Source organism: Gavia stellata, chromosome 1 (assembly GCF_030936135.1).
Source record: "Gavia stellata isolate bGavSte3 chromosome 1, bGavSte3.hap2, whole genome shotgun sequence".
NCBI lineage: Eukaryota > Metazoa > Chordata > Aves > Gaviiformes > Gaviidae > Gavia > Gavia stellata.
This window is the reverse complement of record NC_082594.1, coordinates 90738895-90758535: the sequence shown is the minus strand read 5'-3', so window position 1 is coordinate 90758535 and position 19641 is coordinate 90738895. Positions and strand designations below refer to the sequence as shown.

The 19641-nt window shown below is 36.9% G+C and overlaps 1 protein-coding gene across 1 annotated transcript in view; it reads right to left on the bottom strand.

Annotated features, from left to right (window-relative positions):
• IL1RAPL1 (interleukin 1 receptor accessory protein like 1) overlaps positions 1-19641 on the bottom strand; it is a 381033-nt gene that overhangs the window by 160831 nt on the left and 200561 nt on the right. The window contains exon 8 of the mRNA XM_059817534.1: positions 13833-13907. Coding sequence (XP_059673517.1) covers positions 13833-13907 — 75 coding nt within the window. The remainder of the gene's footprint in view (positions 1-13832; positions 13908-19641) is intronic.

Below are 19641 nucleotides of genomic sequence, written 5' to 3'. Positions count from 1 at the left end.
GCTCGGAGGAGTGAGCTGGTCCACACCCACACTTGTTAACAGATTGCCACAAAGCAAAACAGGAGATAGGGGCAAGGATGCTGCAGAGTAGTAGGTGATTGATCAGTGACACCATCTTGCCATAATAGGGTTAACACTTCTAAATGACAAACAAAGTTCAAAGGAGGAGATGTTCAAGCTCTGAGAGATACTGACTTCTCTTGGTACAGTCTTCTCTTTTGATCTACTTCAGGCTGGAACTCTACTTCTATTTACATAAGAAGGTTAAGCAAAATGGAGTTGAGAAAAAGAGCGTGTGCAGACACTCGCTGAATGTAGTGAGGATAGGGGTTTGGTAGTTTGGCACGTACGATGTGGACCACAGCAGCTCACTACTATTACAGAAAACTCTGGTTTCCAGTGTAAAGGAAAAAGGAAGAATTTCATAAGCAAAGTGATTTGCTTTTAAAATTATTAATTTGGAACCATTTTCTTTGATGATTGCCTATAACATAAAGTCAGACCAAAGTGAAAATAAGATATCTCACAATCCTAAGCTTAGTCATACAATAGCTTTTCAGTGTATTGTACAGATAAAGTAGAGTCAATAACCTTACTTGTGCAGGTTGTATTAAAGTCAGTATATTTTTTCCATAACAAAGCAATATTTCAAAGGCAGGAACAATCTTGAGATTATTTTTTTCATGCCACTAAGAAGGGAAACTAAAAAAAGTCTGAAAAATAAATCCTCTGACATGACAATATTAAGAGACTGAAGGAAAGACCGAGGAAAATATCATCTGCTAAAATTAAAATGGTCTTTGAAGTTTGATGAGCTGTATAAGTATGACTAAAATCAACCCTTAAAAAATATTTGTTATGTTCTCGGTATCACTAATTTATCATGTATACTTCTGCTGAAAAACAAGAACCATCAACCAGTATGTTTTTACTCATATAAATGAGTACAAAGGAGATGAAGTAAGAACAACTAACTGATAAAAAAAAAAATTAACTGAATGTCTAATTAAATAGTAGATATGACTAATACACTTTTTTTCTTTTACCACAGTAAAATGTGTTCCTTTCTTTCAAGTTTCTGTAACTGGATACCAGATACCCAATTAAGTAACAGTGTGATTTATGTATAGCTTTAAATAACGTCAAAATAATGATGGAATAATCTCTTGTGTTTGGTCATGGTAAATCATTAACACATGTCAGTTTATGGAGTTACATTTCAATGAATTTAACAGTCAAAAATACAAACACATTAGAAGACCTGGGCTATAAATTTCTATGATATACTATACCTATGACATTTCCAGTTATAAAATTCATGGCGTTAAATGGTTCAATATAAGATGTTTCAGAAAGCTCTATTTTAAATATTTTTGGAAGCCTAGCATTCACCTGCTGTGTATAGGTATCATGAAGGAAGATATTCACACACTCCAACTTCAAGTATGTCAACCCAGATGTCTAAACAAAGAGTCTAAAATCCTGTACAGTGAATGGAGTGAGTTAGTGTGCCAAAGTCCAGACAAAAGCCACCTTGATGGGAAGATACAGGTAGCTGCAGAGCAGTTCATAATGAGTTTGAGCCAAAACACCTTTATGCTGTCTTCTCCTCATTTTTCTCCCTGGCTATGCACTCCCACTCTCACCATGTCTTGGCACTAGGGTTTGTTGCATCCATGTCACCGTCAGCATAGTGAGCCATCTGGCAAAAATTGGTTGTCTTTTCTTTGGGATTACTTTTCAGCCACCTCACAAACCCTATGAGCATGAGTGCTGAAGCTGGCTGAAAGAAGAGGAGAGTGACAGGGGGCAGGTGTCAGAGCAGTACAGATTTACACCACATTAAAGCAATCGTGAAACATTACACCATTAACGGGTAACCCAGCTTCAGGTAAAATTTTGTGCCCCCAGGAGGCTCCACTCACTAATTCAAGAACCTACTGGAGTCAGAGGTCTCAAGCTGGAAAAAGTGAACACTCTTCATAATATATAAATAGCAGGAACACAAAGGTATTGACAGCAATGGAAGTCAGGCATTTAAATATGCTTTGTGCATCTGACTCTAAATGGATTTTTATGTTTTCAGTAGCTTCCTCTTTCATGGTGACTGTGTCAGAAGCATTTTAAACAGAAAACAACAACAAAAAAAGGAGTTTTCATGTCCAGAGACTCCAGAAAACAGTTAGTAGCAAAACTTGCCTCCCTCCCAGACTTCTCTCTTCTGTAAAAGTAGAAGTTTGTACAGTCCCTTCTCTCTTGAACTGCTGGTGTGCTGGTTCAGACTGCCCTGGAAGCCAAACTGCATCTTCTACCTATGCTGTTCTCCTTACCTCAAGGAGAGACTGATATAAGAAACTCCCAAAATAAAATAGCTCTGAAAAAGGATGCAGTATTTATAAAATTAAAACAGCAGTCAGGGAATTGTAACAGGCACTAATGCTTTCAGAAAAGTCTTTCAAGTATACTGAGTTATTCTTTGTGACCATTCAGTGACTACTACAATAGCATTTCAATCCTTATTTTAATTTTTGACCTAAACTAGGTTGAACTGTTATTGTTGGTAATACATTTGCATGTGTCTACTATAGTAAGTAAATTATTCTGAACAACACTCTGGGCAAACTAAAGATCGTTCATTCCTCAGTAGTAATTCCAAATAATTTCAGTCTTGGACTTTGCCCTTGTAAATGTAACTTTTGTTTGTTTGTTTGTTTTTACAAAGAAAAATAATCTCACTGATATGAGTACTCACATGATGGGAGGTATTCATATTTACAAGCTTTTAAAAATACCTGACCTTTCCAAAGCACTGGGAAAAGAAAAATGGCACCTTGGATACTCTATGGTAAAATGTCGGTATTGACATTCATTACCAATTGACAAAAGAAAAAAAAAAGAAAAAGAAAGACAGTTTGTACAATATTGGCTGCTTTATTTGTAAGTTGTCTTTCTTCATATGGGAATTGAATCTCTGTATTAAAAGTTAAAAATTTCTTCCAAAAATAAATCCTCTAATTTTGACTTAGGTCAGATGAATGCTCTGTTTAGGAGAAACTAGTGAGAGATTAAAACCATACACAACAAACCCACAAAAACTCTCTACTAATATTTAATCTATACCAAACCTGTAGGTATCTTTAGCATCGATCTCTAAAAGTATTGTAAAATCAGCACCAAGAAGCTAATCCTCCTATGATTTTTAATGAGCAGAGATGTACTATGCATGCTTTTAGAAATCCCATGAAAAATCTGACCCTGAATAAATTATTTAAAAATACAGGCATTTATTACTTGAAATTAATTGCCTAGAAAGAGCTGTGAAAGAAACAAAACATATGACCCTATAGTCTCACATCTCCAATCTATCCATTACTTTAGTGTAGAGAGAGGTAATTTTGTAATGCTTGTTGTAATTTTTTCTTAATAACCCTAACGTGAGTTAACCGAAGTATGCACTTAATTTGTTTCTGAATATGAATAGTGAATATGAATAGTCACTTGATATGTTTTATTTATATATATATCTCACAATATATACATAAATAAATATATATTAATATATTTTTTATATATATTTTATATATATCTCACAATCTTTAGCCCGTGTTCTCGTGGAGGACTTCAACTTACCAGATGTCTGCTGGAAATACAATACAGCAGAGAGAAAACAGTCCCGGAGGTTCCTGGAGTGTGTGGAACATAACTTCCTGACACAGCTGGTGAGTGAGCTAACTAGGGAAGGTGCCCCACTGGACCCGTTGGTTGTGAACATAGAAGGCCTTGTGGGCGATGCGACAGTGGGAGGCCGTCTTGGGCACAGTGATCATGAAATGATAGAGTTTTTGATTGTCGGAGAAGTAAGGAGGGCGATTAGTAGAACTGGTACCTTGGACTTCTGGAGGGCTGACTTTGGCCTGTTTAGGAGCCTGATGGATAGAGTCCCTTGGGAGGCAGTCCTGAAGGGCAAAGGAGTCCAGGAAGGCTGGATACTCTTCAGGAAGGAAGTCATAAAGGCACAGGAGCAGGCCATCGCCATATGCAGGAAGACAAGCCAGTGGGGAAGAAGACCGGCCTGGCTGAACAGAGAGCTTTGGATGGAACTCAGGAAGAAGAAGAGAGATTATGATCTCTGGAAGAAGGGGCAGAAAACTCAGGAGGACTACGAGGATGTCGTGAAGTTTTGCAGGGAGAAAATTAGAAGGGCCAAAGCCCAACTAGAACTTAACCTGGTGACTGCTGTAAAAGACAACAAAAAATTTTTCTATAACTACATTAGCGACAAAAGGAAGGCTAAGGAGAATCTTCATCCTTTACTGGACACAGGGGGAAACATAGTGACAAAGGATGAGGAAAAGGCTGAGGTACTTAATGCCTTCTTTGCCTCAGTCTTTAATAGTAAGACCAGTTGTTCTCTGGGTACCCAGCCCCCTGAGCTGGAAGATAGGGACGGGGAGCAGAATGAAGCCCCCACAATCCAAAGGGAAATGGTTAGTGACCCACTCACAAGTCTGTGGGACTGGATGGGATCCACCGAAGGGTACTGAGGGAGCTGGCGGAAGTGCTCACCAAGCCACTTTCCCTCATCTACCAGCAGTCCTGGCTAACTGCAAAGGTCCCAGTTGATTGGAGGTTAGCAGATGTGACGCCCATCTTCAAGAAGGGCTGGAAGGAGGATCTGGGGAACTACAGGCCTGTCAGCCTGACCTCGGTGCCTGGGAAGGTTATGGATCAGATCATCTGGAGTGCCATCACGCAGCATGTACAGGACTACCAGGCGATCAGGCACAGTCAGCACGGGTTCACGAAAGGCAGGTCCTGCTTAACTAACCTGATCTCCTTTTATGACAAAGTGACCTGCTGAGCGGATGAGTGTTTAACCCCAGTTTCTTTGTATTTTTACTTTTTTTTATATACTTTCAGATTGGCATGAAAACTAAGTGCTGAATATATCTCTTGTTTCAGGTGATATTTTACTTTCCTGGGTGGAAACAAGAAAAAGTAACAAAGTAGTCCATTGTCAGAATTTTACCTTAGGCAAAAGGATAAGAAATTAAAAGAGGACAGATTATGAAAAATACTGTTGTGTTATCTTTCGCTTATAGCTGTCTAGTGCATTCTGAGAGGGATATAGGGCACAAATTATGATTGGCATGTAAGTGTTAAAGACATTGGTGGTTATTTGTCATCAAATATGAAATTTGAACTAATAACCACATCTATCCTATTATCCTCAAGCCTAACCCAAAACAAAGGAGTTCACTGACCTATAGTTCTTTAGCGTGCATTCATCACTACCAAAGTGTTATATGAGGGTTTACAACACACGCCATAAATAAACTATTGTTGGAATTCTTTTTTTTAAATCAATTTTGTTATGTAGCATCAAACTGAATTTCTGCGAGTCTTTTTTTACTTGCAAGTTCCTCAGATATTAAATATAATATAAAATTAAATAGCTAATGAATTGGCCGTTTATAACAAATATGTGTTGAGTATATCTAGGGATACCATATCCTGTGTATTCATCCATAATATGCTATGTAAACAGATGAGAATAGCACCTAGGTACAATCAATCTGAACTTTAAGTGTTACACATCTGTTAACAAATATAAAAAAATCCTGTTCAACTGATTGTTTCAAAATATTCATACTACTATGATGTTCTAAACTGTACGAATTTATCACAAGTATTTAAGCCCCTCAGCCCTTCAGTGTTCCTCCAAATACCTTTCAATTTTCTATTGACATGACAAACTGTCAAATCCCCAATAATTATTGCCGTTAAGAATGCATGCAGATTTAGATGGATTTTTCAGAATGAAACCTGTGTACAGCACTAAACCTTAATACAATCTATGAATCCATAGTACATCTAAGACAAAAACGCAACTTCTTGTAAAACCGCTCCTAATTTGGACTCCATGAGCATATGCTGACTTCACCAATAATGCTGGAAAGCATTTATTCTAGAACTGGAAAGCAGACTAATTCCTGGGAGAAAAAAAAACTGTACTAGTGTTTGTCGTTCCACCAATAGCCCAAAGACATCCTTACGGAGATCAGTTTTACATTTACCATTGCAGTTCACAAGAGATCTGTATATCTAAAGGAGAATATTCTGGAGGAGTTCATTAATTTAAAATAGTTGTCAATGACAAGTACTTAAGACACAGTATTAAATTGTGATTCTGATATTCACTACTCAACAATTCAATGCTTTTCCATAATACCATTAAGTGATGTTTTATTTTTTTGTATGCAAGGAAAGAGTTGTGCGTCTTTCAACATTAGATACGATGAAGCACCTACATATAATTTGAAAACACAAAGTATAGCTTGAAGCCAAAACTCTGTCAAAAGTGATCACAGAACAATATGACTCCTGATGTTTCAAATTTACACAATTACAGTCCTTTTAGGACCATAATTCCACAGGGTGGAAATCATCTACAGCATGCACCTATTTCTAAACTGCATTTCTTGGTATATGGTATTCTGTATTTATTATGAGCTTGGTTTCAATAGGTTATATCCTTCTGTCTCCCACAGAGAATTCTTATAAAAGTTTTGCTCTATCTGATTATATTTTATTTTGCTAGTAAGAGACGTGATTATTGACTGTTTAAGAAAGTCTTAGATAAGAAACCAAACTTTTGGATGATTATGCAACTGATTTGGAAAATCTTTTGAGATTCCAAAGTCTTCTCTGATGTTATAAAAATAAACTGGATGTTTACCTTTTTAATAGGAAATGTGAAAGAATCTGAAATAGAAAATTCTCATGTATCTAAACTGCACATAAAGAATGAAATGTACATAGTTGCAGGGAGACTGAAAGACACTTTCTATTGCATTAAATCCTACTTAGATGCTTAACACAGCAAGTACCTCAGAGGAGTATCTCAATGGTTTATAATCTAACATGAATAAAGAAGATTTATTACGCCATCATTAATGCAGATAAATATTTCCCAGACAAAGCATTAATAAACTGAGAGAAAATTTGTACAAATGCATTGACAAGTCTTATCTATACATGTGCGTATATATATGTTATATATACAGGGAGAGATTAGGTATACATGTATATGTATTTATTCTCAGATGCACACACAGATGGAGAAAGAGGGAAAAATAAACTTTTAAAATACATAGATATGCTATTTCTAATTATCTTAATTATGACCTTTTAGGGTTTGATTAAATCAGGAAAAAGAGTGGAAGGAAAATCACTTGACATATTGTCACTGAGCTGTAACTGCAAACTTTTTCTTAATGCAGTTGCATGTTTCTGACTCACTTATTGTCTCTCCTTAGTAAACTATCTTTGGCCCTTCATAGACAGCCTCAGCTACAGAACAGTTGGATTAATGCAATCTGAAGGTTGAAAGTCTATCTAAAGAAGGGACTATAGGGTACCTAGGAAACATTTTTCTTTTTTTTTTTAATAATTAGATCTTAGTGATTAAAATCTCCCTTATTACCATGTGGTTTTCTTCTTCACTAGATTTCCCCCCCCTCCCCGAGTCAAGACCTTTGGAAGTCCTCAGTCCATTTTCACTTTGGGAACATACTTCTATGCTATACTGCTCTATTTGGAATTGGAAAACTGAGCTGAAAATGCCAAGAAAAAATTTGAAAATTATTTTCTTTCTTTCCAGTAGAATGTGTAAAACAGCATGTATGAGATTTTGGTCAGCTTGTATCTGGTTAGATTAAAAAACTACATTTCAAACATTTGGGTTTTCATGAACCAGTCTGCAGTTAAATCATTAACTGTGCAAGTGAGTTTTTAAGCAAAGCTTTTGCCATTGAAAGTCCTGCTATTTGACTAGGTGAGTATACTAAACTGAATTTTAGCCCACAAATTATTATATGATACTAAAACAAAACATTTTAGAATAGTGAGGCTAGGAATTTCTCAGTTTTCATTTTCTCAATGAAAACTTTCTTTCATAATAGTAGTTTGTTGAAAACTTTTTACACTAAATAGTTCAAACAGAAAAAAAGGACTGTGTTAAATTTTTTTTTTTTTTTTTTTACCTTTTCAAAACACACCTAGTTGTTTTCTGAAAGAAAAACCCCAGCTCTCAGGTAAATAAAAAATTGATGATATGTGTGTAGTAAACTTTGAATTTACAGTTTTGATTATTCCCATATGAAAATGTTGCCCATATTATGTTAATCTAATCATAGAATATATCAAAGAACCAAAGTGTCTGATTGAATCACAAGATTAAAAAAAGATCAATTTGGTTTAAAGTATGTTGGTGTAATCAAACAGATAAACTTAAAAATCTGTATATCATAATGCCTGTTACAGAGTGAATATAGCATTTAGATGAAATGGGTAGAGATAAAAATTAATAATTTTAGATATTCTTTCATTTTAATTTTTAACCTGAAAGGAGGCACAGATTGCTAGTTATTTCATCTCTCTTTAGTTAAATTATTTATATAGCTACTGATTAAGCTAGTTAAGGAGGGCTTTTATCATTAACAAGGCCAATTTGTGTGGAAGAATTTTATGACAATACAGTGCTATAAATGATGCAGCATTATCCTCCCCCGATGATTTACCTCTGGAACTTCATTGTATTCTTACTTTGGAAATAATACATTAAAAGCAGTTTTAGTGACATTTTTTCTTGAATATGTATGGGGATGGGGGACAAAGAAGCAAGCCCCAATTCACTAGGCAATAGTCTATTTAATTTCATTGAAATAATGCCCTAAAGCAAATAGGAAAAAAACATTCACTGCATATTTGGTCACAAGACTGATTTTTTAGTATTGGATGAAACTCAGGAAAACTCATTTCATTCAGATGACAGAGCAAGTGTTTAGGTGCCTGTCCAAACTTATCTTTTAGGTACATTCATACAGTGCTGGAAATCCTTTATTCCTTTTTTTCTTTTCTCTAACATCAAGCCTAGCTAAAAATAATTCAACAATTGCTTTATTTTTCTAGGTGAATTTTGGCATTTCAAATTACAGCCTTGTGCAGAACCAGTAAACACATTGAAAAATAGGGAGGACACAGGCTAACTAGCTTGTGAGTTGTTTAAAATAATTATTGAGTTTTGGTATTTTTAATTCAGATCCATTCCTGCCTGTTGTGGAGACATACCTGTCTTCTTTGTTAACATGAAGATGGACTAACTGGATAGTAAAATCAGATTTTCTCAAGTCAGACTAAAAGTATTCTTCCTGTTCCCTTGAGAAGGACAGATATTTGGCTGTGCTGGTGGGAAAAACAATGTTACCTGAAAGACAGGTAAAACTGAAAAGACAGAATTTACCAATATAGAAAAACAGAACATAATTTTTATATAAATATACATATCATGGATATTATATTCTTATATAATAAATATACAACATCTACATTAATCTAGAATCAAAGATACAGTTATCTGAAATTTTAGTTTTTTTCATATGTAAGAATATTAATTAATTCCTTTCTGAACAGGTTTGAACTGAAAGGTTTGTATTTTTATTTTTATTACAAAGGGAGTTTATGTTAGCAGGGATTTGTTCATTTGATTTTGTTAACATGTTGAGGTTAAGAGGAAGAATAGTGTGGGATGCGGTTCCTTAGGTCATTATGTTGTTCTTCATTACTTGTGCCTTGCCTCCCCTTGTCTCTCATTCATTGCCTGCTTCCTCCCTGGCATATGCTGCTGCCAGCCCACAGAGTGGCTCAGAGCTGAGTGGGAAACACTCCTCACTCATATCCTTATAGCTCCAAGCTTCTTGCAGTCTGCATACTTCTGAAGACTGTATTTGACATAATATTTTATCTGGAGTCATTGTTTCCAGAGAAGCAGCTTATATTGAGGTCACCACAGCTACTTAAGGACCCTTTTAACAGGAGAAAATTTTAAAAAGAATACTGTATTTTTACCCTTGCAACAGGATTAAATTATTGATTACAAAATTGGAAGTGAAGTTACAAACCAAAAACATTAAATGCAGAAGAGTATAAGTTGGGAACTAATCTATCTTTCCTCATTTAGGATTTCTCTGCTTCATGCTTTGGCTGTCTCATGCTGTCTTTTAAGAAAAGCCTTTGAGAAATGGATTTCTCCTTCAATTTCTATCCTGTGCTTCTATCTTGTGCTTTTCTGGTTACTATTCAGTGTGATAAAAAGATATTTCAGATGAGGTTTCAAGATTCCTGTGACTCTCTAAGGTTGCTCATTGCTGTGCAGCCATGTTTAACATACTCATAAACATCAGGGGAATATCGGGACACCTTTCCCATGACCGACTGTGGGTAGCTTGAACATGATGGGAGCCTGTAGGTTCATAGGTTTCAGGAGTGTGGATTCTCCACCTCTGGTTTCTTTCCTTTTGTCTTAGCAGGTCAAACTGCAGTTGCTAACTTCTGCCATAATACTCCATCAGTCACCACTTAGAAAAACTCCTTCCTTAATGTGCAGTCGCCTTTTGGTCTGATGCTGTTTTACAGAAGTCATGCAACACAATAATACAACAGATCTGTGGTCCCATGACATTCATTTTAATTGCTGGTATGTAGAATAGACCAATATATCTCGGCAATAAATATCGGATATCTCTGTCACTCAGAAGTGCTGGAGCCAAATGAATGAGATATGCCTGGAGTCTTCCCACCTTGATTTGGACATTGCATGGAGGTGCCCTGTTTAAGAACTGAACTCCAGTATCTCCTTCAGCAGCAAACACACCAAGGTTACCGAGGGCTTCCTCAAAAGTGTTCCCAGCACCAATGCCCAGAGGCATGCCAGCAGGGGAAGATTTTGAGGTGAACCATCATTATTGACATTTCAGCACACCATGTGCACCTGCAGAAGCACACACACCCCTGTAAATTATGTATGCACCCTCCAGGGCATGGCATGGCACTTGCAGCCTGCTTCATTTCCAACTCAAGGTGGAGGACTTCGAGGTGAGAAGCACAAAAATGTGGGGGGAAAGCGGGGATTGCCCCAGCTCCCCACCGCACTGACTGGTGACCTGCTAGCAAAATCCTGGACTGCCTCAAGCTCCTAGTTCCTTGCTCTCCCTTTTCTGTACCACCCATTCTACTTCTCCCCCTTCCACCAACATGTTTATTTTCCAAATAAGGGACAAACACACCATCCCAAACACATTCTGGAAGACTAACATGTTTTCTGGCAGTGTCTAGACCAGTCTGCAACATGTGATCACCCCAAGCCTTAGGTGGGTAGGAGGCTACTGTCTTAGGTAACTATCTAAGGTTTGGCTAAGTGAATCTCGCCATTATTCGAATGCTAGCTTTCCTCAGCGAAAGTGAAACATAAACCTTTCAAATGTTATCCATCAGGACCAAGACATTAAATCTAAGAGTGGAACAATGTAATTTTTGTGTCAGGGAACTACCACTTTTTTGCACTTGCTCCAGCTCTCACAGGCTTTTTCACAGGCTTTTAAACAACAAATTAATATTTTCTTGTACCTTCTTGATATAAGGCTAAGTATTATAGCTTCACATTCATTTATGGTCAGATTTTCCCATCTGTGTCTGAAAGTGACATTTTCAAATTAACTCTTTCATATTCATTAATAGCTGTTTAGTTTTCTGAAAAGTGTATTTTCCAAACACAGCAATTCTCAAACTATTTAATCTGTTTCTTAGAACTACGAGAAATCGAAGATATGATTAATTCTAAAAATCATGGACAAAAAAGCCTCTAGCTAGCCATTAATAATTACACTCTTACTGAAATCACAGAATCACAGAATCAGAGAAACACTAAAGTTGAAAAAGACCTGTAAGATCATCAAGTCCAACCATCAATGCCACCATGCCCATTAAACCATGTCCCACAATGCCTCGTCCACACGTTCCTTGAACACCACCAGTGAGGGTGACTCCACCACTTCCCTGGGCAGCTTATTCCAGTGTCTCACCACTCTCTCAGGAAAGAAATTTTTCCTAATATCCAGTCTAAACCTTCCCTGGAGCAACTTGAGGCCATTTCCTCTTGTCCTGTCGCTAGTTACGTGGGAGAAGAGGCCAACACCCACCTCACCACAACTCCCTTTCAGGTAATTGTAGAGAGCGATAAGGTCTCCCCTCAGCCTCCTCTTCTCCAGGCTGAACAACCCCAGTTCCCTCAGCCGCTCCTCATAAGACTTGTGCTCCAGACCCCTCACCAGCTTCGTCGCCCTTCTCTGGACACGCTCCAGCACCTCAATGTCCTTCTTGTAGTGAGGGGCCCAAAACTGAACACAGTATTCCAGGTTCAGCCTCACCAGCGCCGAGTACAAGGGCACAATCACCTCCCTACTCCTGCTGGCCACACTATTTCTGATACAGGCCAGGATGCCGTTGGCCTTCTTGGCCACCTGGGCACACTGCTGGCTCATATTCAGCCGGCTGTCAATCAACACCCCCAGGTCTTTTTCTGGACCCCTGGGTCTACTCTTCTGAAATAGTCGCACCCATACAGTATATTTAGCAAGACAATGTCAAAGCCCAAAAAGGTTCTGCCTTTTTGGGTTTTTTTCATCAAAAGTATCTCAGTAAGCAACATCAGTTAGGAAAAGAATGTGTGGAGTCACTTTTCTTTCTGTTCCATAGGCTGTGTTCAAATTAAAAGATAAAATTATCTAGGATTGTCATATAGGAAAAGTTTTCTGACTTGGTATATCAGAAACAATACCTTCAGAACAACAGAAATTAGCTCTAGAAGGAAATATTTTACATCTCCCCTTTTCTATATAATTGTTTCTGAAAACATGTGTATCAGCATCTCAGAATATTACCTGAATAACATGAATAATTTTAAGTAATATTTTATGAATATCAAAACAAAGATTAATTATTCTCTGGCCACTATTAGCCACAGGCTGGCAAGCACCATAAAATGTTCTGCCAATGAATGTCAGAATTAATGTGCAAGCCGCCTTCTTTTTATGGTGTTGTGCAGCAGAATGTACTGAGTTTTGCTTGCTTTATTTCTTTTTTTTTTTCTCCTATGAGACTTAGACAACCACCAGATTTGTTTCCATTTGTTTCTGTAGCTAACATGCTAGAAGATCTATCAATAGGTTACTGTTCTGACACCAAAGCATAATTCCAGTGTAACCTACTGAGGACTGTTTGTTTCTTACAAGTTGCCCTCTGTGTCAATTCACAAAGGAGATGGATTGTTATATCCTGCAAACTGTAGTAACTCATGCACTTAGCTTTGGAGCCTTAATTACCTGTACAGCAGTAGGAAACCAAAGTGACAAAACATAACCACCATCCACTAGGCTAGAAAAAGTGAAACAAAATGGTTTCTTCATGCATCAATTTCTCTCCATTCATCTTTATATATATATTTGTACATTCAGAATAATCAGATGCTATTATGTTAACTTCTCACTGTTGCTGGATGGTTTTAGACCAGCACAACACTTATAATTACAGAACATCTTTGCAATTCCGTAATTGCCAAAGCAAAGAAGTCTTGCAAGCAGAATTTAAACCAGAAAATCCCACTGAATCCCACAGTAAATATCTATACATATACAGAAAGGGGGAAGTTTAGAAAGAAAAGCTCAGGTACACTTATAACTGTAGACTTTCAGCAAAGGTAAAAACTACTATCAGTAATATTCAAGAGCTTAGTATTCAGTATTAATTACTATCAATTTTTTTGTGAACAACAATCTTTTAGATGGTATATGATACATCTCTGCATGGAAGCAAAGTATGTTTAATGCCTTTTCAATGAAATTATTAATGCCAACGTACCATCACATTACCATCATACATTAACATATCAAATACCTTCATACATTTTGAATAGAAATTATATGCTTGCTACTTACCTAACTGGGTCTCCTGAATTGTTAGCTTACTCTCCAAGGGGTGTAAAAGCTTTGGTGGTTTATCTGTTAGTGGTGCTAGAAAAGAAAGAAATTCACATATATACTTTTCTGATTACTATTGGGTAGAATAAGACTTGATCTTATACCTATTGTTTCAGGAATGCTTCCGTTTTTCTTTTGTCTAAATACTGTTCATGCCTTCAGTAGCTGTAAATGCTTTTGCTTAGAGAGTAAATATAGCATCAAAATTTAGAGTCTTTCACATGCTAATTAGTGAAGGCACTTGTGTCAGAAAAAGTCATCTCTTTAATCCTTCACAAAACCCATGCACTGACATGTTACAATTTTGTATTTTCATAAATATTATCCAGCATTTCATAGTTTGTTATAACATTTAATTACCTTTCAATCAAATATAATCATTAACAGATAAATAGTATAAACTAAATTACTGTAAAACAATTTTGAATATTTGATGAAAATTTTATTTAAAAATATATTACTATCACTGAAACTTTTGAACTAGAAAAAGGTTCAGTATTCAAAATCCAAGGGGTGAATACAGAGAAATAACATTAAGATTCCTAATAAGACTATTTCCCTCCTCCCTTTTGATCTACCCTGAAATATAATTAGTAGACTTATGCAAATTGTGGAATAGGAAGAGTTTTGTAGTGGTCAAAAACCTTCTGAAGGTTGTTGAAGAGTCCAAACCATGCAGCTAAATAGTGTAACTATTCTACTAGATTCATCATTTGTATACCTAATTCATAGAAGTGACAATGATTATGACTACTTTTGTTGTTAGCAAATGTACTCTTCACTGATCTCTAACAGATTAGTGCATTCTATATGAAAAAAAGAACATTCATTTATTTTTTCTTTAAAATTGATAGTAAATGTTCATGTGAAAGCTCCAACTTTTGTTGTCATATGGAACATTTTGATATTTTGCTTTTCAACATTAATTCATACTTCAGTCTTTAACACAGATTATGGGCTGTCAGAGATTTAAAGTACATGTGACATTTTGATATAACTCTACAATATTTGTTCCCTCCAACTTGTCAAAATCACTGTTCGCTTTCTTACTGACACACACATATCCACCTGTGTATGGGTTTAATCTACTAAACGCACTCATCTCCTGTCAATTACATTGCAGGAGAGGTTTAGTTGCATTCTCTTTACTATGTTTCCTCTGCTCTTTGATTAAATTATGAATGCCCTTTAAAATCTACAGTATTAATCTCAACTTTGCAGTAATTACAGAATGAATCCACTACCAACTCATATGTTTCTGCTTTACAGAGGTTTTCCTTTACCTGACCAGAGCATAAACCCACCCAATTGGTGTCTGGGATGTTGACCCATCAGATCTAGGACTGAATCAAAATATCTCTTCAAGGACTGGAAAAGAACTGGATTTGGTCAACAGACCCTCTTTCAGTTCATTATTCCAACAACGGCTTCTACTCTCTACAGGAAATCATTCTGCACTACAGAATTTGGAGACAACCACAGCTGTTGAAGACTTTTCAGCAACGTCTCTGGGCTGTTACTTTTCTTCACACTGATTTGAATGCTTTTTAGCTCTCTTTGCCTCTCTTTTTTTTTTTTTTCTTGGGGGCTAAAGTGGGTGGAAGGGAAAAGTATTCTTAAACTGCAAAATTAGTCATTCCCATTTCTTAACTTCTCTATAAAGGCTCATAATTTATCAGCACATTGCCATTTTTTAAGCATCATCCACTATGAATTTAAATTTAGTTTTTCAGTTCTGTCATTCTCAACTCAATTACCATTCATCAGATAATGACTTCTGAGTCACTGTTGTTCTAAACTGTTTTGAAACCCTTTGAGCAAACAAAGTTCGCTCTTTGTAAGTAAAGATATAGCAACTGGTGGAGTGAATCTGAATGCAACAAATAAGTAGATTAGAAAACAGTATTTTCCTCAATTTAAGCAAAGATCAACATTACTTTTGTGGTCTTGTACTTCAGGTCTCTAAGAGGCTTCCTACTTGTAAATGAATAGGCACAGGATGTCAATATATGCAGATAAATCATCCTTCAACAACAGTACAAAGTTATAAAATTCGTGCCCAGTTTAATTTTCCCATAACTTGTGAGATTCAATAGATAATTTAACAGAGAAAATGTTACTGAAAATAATAAATAAGACACATAACTGATGTATCAGAATCACAGGAGCATGTAGGCTGGAAAGACCCTCTGGAGGCCAAGTGATCCAACCGCCTGTTCAAAGCAGGACCAATAGAGCAGGTTGTCAGGACCTCATACAATCATGTTTTGAACATCTCTGTGGATGGAGATCTCATCATTTCAGGTATTCCATTCCCCAACCACCTTGTGGCCCTGCAGTAGACTCAATCCAGTATAATTTTAATAACTCGGTATACGTAAAATATCAGTTTTTCGAAGGTGATTTGAAATGTGCCCTCAGTCAATCAACACTTTTAGTGTCTGTTATTTTATCTATTTATTAGCCTGCAAATGTACGTATGTTTTCCTGGCAATTAATCCATGTGGACTGAGGCAGAGGTGGGAATTTCTCCAGTTGCCTCTCTCGCTTTCAGGTTTACACTTTCCACAGATAGCAACATTAATGGACAGCACAGAGTTTCTGCAATCCTTGTTTAGTTTAGAAACTCTGAAGTAGACCTATGCATCTCCTATAAGCTGTTTCATATCCTTGAAACCATGAGGTGTGGCTTCTTAACTGGGTCAACCCACCATGCAACAGGCTATTCAAAATTAATACAGTTTTCAGATGGATATATTCAGGCACAGTTATCTACTACATTGAACAGCAGAACCAGAATTTAATCTTTTCTTTCTAAACTTTTACTAAATAGCAACAATCAAACAAAAATTACAAAACTCACAACTACAGCTGGTCTCTTAAACAAGTTAAATATGTTTTTTTCTTTTCTATGAATAGATGTAAGAAGGCAATAATTTTCATATCCTACAAAAATATCCATGATTTCAAAGCACTTCCTGTTCTGTACTGTATGCAAAGAACCAGAATTATTTTGAATGCATTTAAAAAAATAAAGAAAGGGTCCTTTTCCCACCAGGTAGTAGTTATCAACATGTTTGTTATACAAGAGGAACAGACTGTTGAGATTCCTAGTCTTGCATGAGGGAAGTCTCAAGTCTCTTGGCAAGAGTCTTAGTACCTGGATATTATTATCTTCTGATGCATGGGTGCACTTCCCCCTCCCTATCCCCCCTCATCCTCCTCTTTCTCTTTCTCTTTCTCTTTCTCTTTCTTTCTCTTTCTCTTTCTCTTTCTCTTTCTCTTTCTCTTTCTCTTTCTCTTTCTCTTTCTCTTTCTCTTTCTCTTTCTTTTTCTCTTTCCCTATGGCTGTCTTTTTTTTTTTTCATCTTTCCCACTTAAGATAAGAACCTTATCCCAGATGTGCTGGTTTTGGCTGGGATAGAGTTAATTTTCTTCATAGTAGCTAGTATGGGGCTGTGTTTTGGATTTGTGCTGGAAACAGTGTTGATAAAGTAGGGATGTTTTAGTTATTGCTGAGCAGTGCTTACACAGAGTCAAGGCCTTTTCTGCTTCTCACACCGCCTCACCAGCGAGTAGGCTGGGGGTGCACAGGAATTTGGGAGGGGACACAGCTGGGACAGCTGACCCCAACTGACCAAAGGGATATCCCGTAACATATGATGTCATGGTCAGTATATAAAGGTGGAGAGAAGAAGAAGGAAGGGAGGGAGGGACGTTTGGAGCGATGGTGTTTGTCTTTCCAGGGAACCGTTACATATGATGGAGCCCTGCTTTCCTGGAGATGGCTGAACACCTGCCTGCCGATGCAAAGTAGTGAACTAATTCCTTGTTTTGCTGTGCTTGCGTGCGCGGCTTTTGCTTTACCTATTAAACTGTCTTTATCTCAACCCACGAGTTTTCTCACTTTTACTCTTCCGATTCTCTCCCCCATCCCACCTGGGGGGAGTGAGCGAGCGGCTGTGTGGTGCTTAGTTGCCAGCTGGGGTTAAACCATGACACCAGACAAAGTTAACCAAAACTGATATATTTCTCTCAAAAAAATGGGGTTTGACAAGTCAGAGTCTTTCAAAGAAAATCTGTTGGATCGTAAATGAAGTATACAGCCCATCTTATGTTTGGTTTCTGAACCATCACTGATGAATGGTTTGAAAACAAATATGTGTCAAACTTGTTTTTCATTAGAAACTTACTAAAGTAAAAAAAAAAAATCGTAAGTGAAGTAACCGATTCTGAAGCTGTATTAAAAATTAATATTTAACTTCAGAGACACCATTCAGCTGCAGACATATTGACCCTGCTCAAAGAGAAAGTGCCTAAATTCACATACCATGTCTATCAGTTTGGATGTACATTTAAAACATATTGAACTATTTGTCTTGCTGTGATGAAACTGAAAGCCACAATCAGTCATCCAACTGGAAACTAGCCAGAAGATACTATTTTTACATCTGCCACCTACTTCCACACTGCTCTTTCAAAGCTGCCACTTTAGATTTAGATGTTTATGGTCACTTGCTCTATGCAAAATTCTGTTATTTGAAGAGACCAGCCACCTATTAGAATTTAACACAGCTAATGAAGAAAAGCTTAATCCAAACTGTACATCAAAATTTCCTTAATCTGGACATTGAAAAATGGAACTGCCTCAAAACCCACAAGCTTTATAATAGAAAAATAACAATTCCAAAGATCCATGTTTATGTCTGTTTTACAAAGTGCTCTCAGATTCTTCCTTGTAAATTGTAATGGTTACAAATAGTCTTAGTTTCTCAGAGGCAGGCAGGGCTGTGTGGAGTTCTCTGCAACTCAGAAAGGTGGGTTATTGGCTGGACACTTCCTGCAAGGACAAAAATTCACAGGAATGGTGGCCTTACCTGGACAGTCTGAGTTATCTACATTTTAGAACGTTTCTTGTTCAACTTTTTTATTGAAGTAAAACTTTCTTTCTGAGGATGAAAATCCTTCTGATCTTTCTGAGATTTGAGATAATACAATGAGATAAAACCTCTTATGTTTATGAACTTACACTATTTTTAGAAAAAATGACTGAGAGGTCCCTGGAAAATATTGCAGCTATAGCACAGGATTAAATAGGTGAAAGAATTCATTACTATGCTAAGGCAAAATATTCCTACATTTTCAAATCAAAGGAAACCAGAGAGATGGAGTTCTTTTCTTGAAGTCCACACCACTTCTTTGAATTCACCCCACAGTTCAGAAAGATCCCCCATCTCTTAGCTTACCTCTAGAAACTAAGAGAATTCCTCATTACAATTTACTCTCCTGCTGATATTCTGAGTCTGGGTTTCTTTTTCTCCTGCTATTTTTGCACAGGCAAATGACCTCAGGGACAAGGCACCTCTGTCAGAGGAGGGATATCAGGTCTGATTGACTATAAAGCTGAACCTTCAGGCACTTCTCAGCACAGTGCCTGGCACTGCTGCCTGCTTCTCGTGCCCTCAGACTTGTCCAGTGCCTGGCTAAGAAGTGTGTGTGGTGTTCTTACCTCTCTAATTACTACATCTCAACATTTAACCAAGCATTGTCAAGCATGACAATCTTATACCAATGGCAGTGGAGAAGATTTGAAATGAGATTAAAACAATATATTTGTTTTTTAGATTGCTATGTTAAAGTGTCCACTTCATGAGAGGGCTCTTGAAATAAAGCACTCTCATTGGAAAGCCATCATTTTTAAAAAGCTGTGGTAGATGGCAATATTTAGGAATTGCAGGTAATTGTAAGAATAGGAGGAAAAATATAG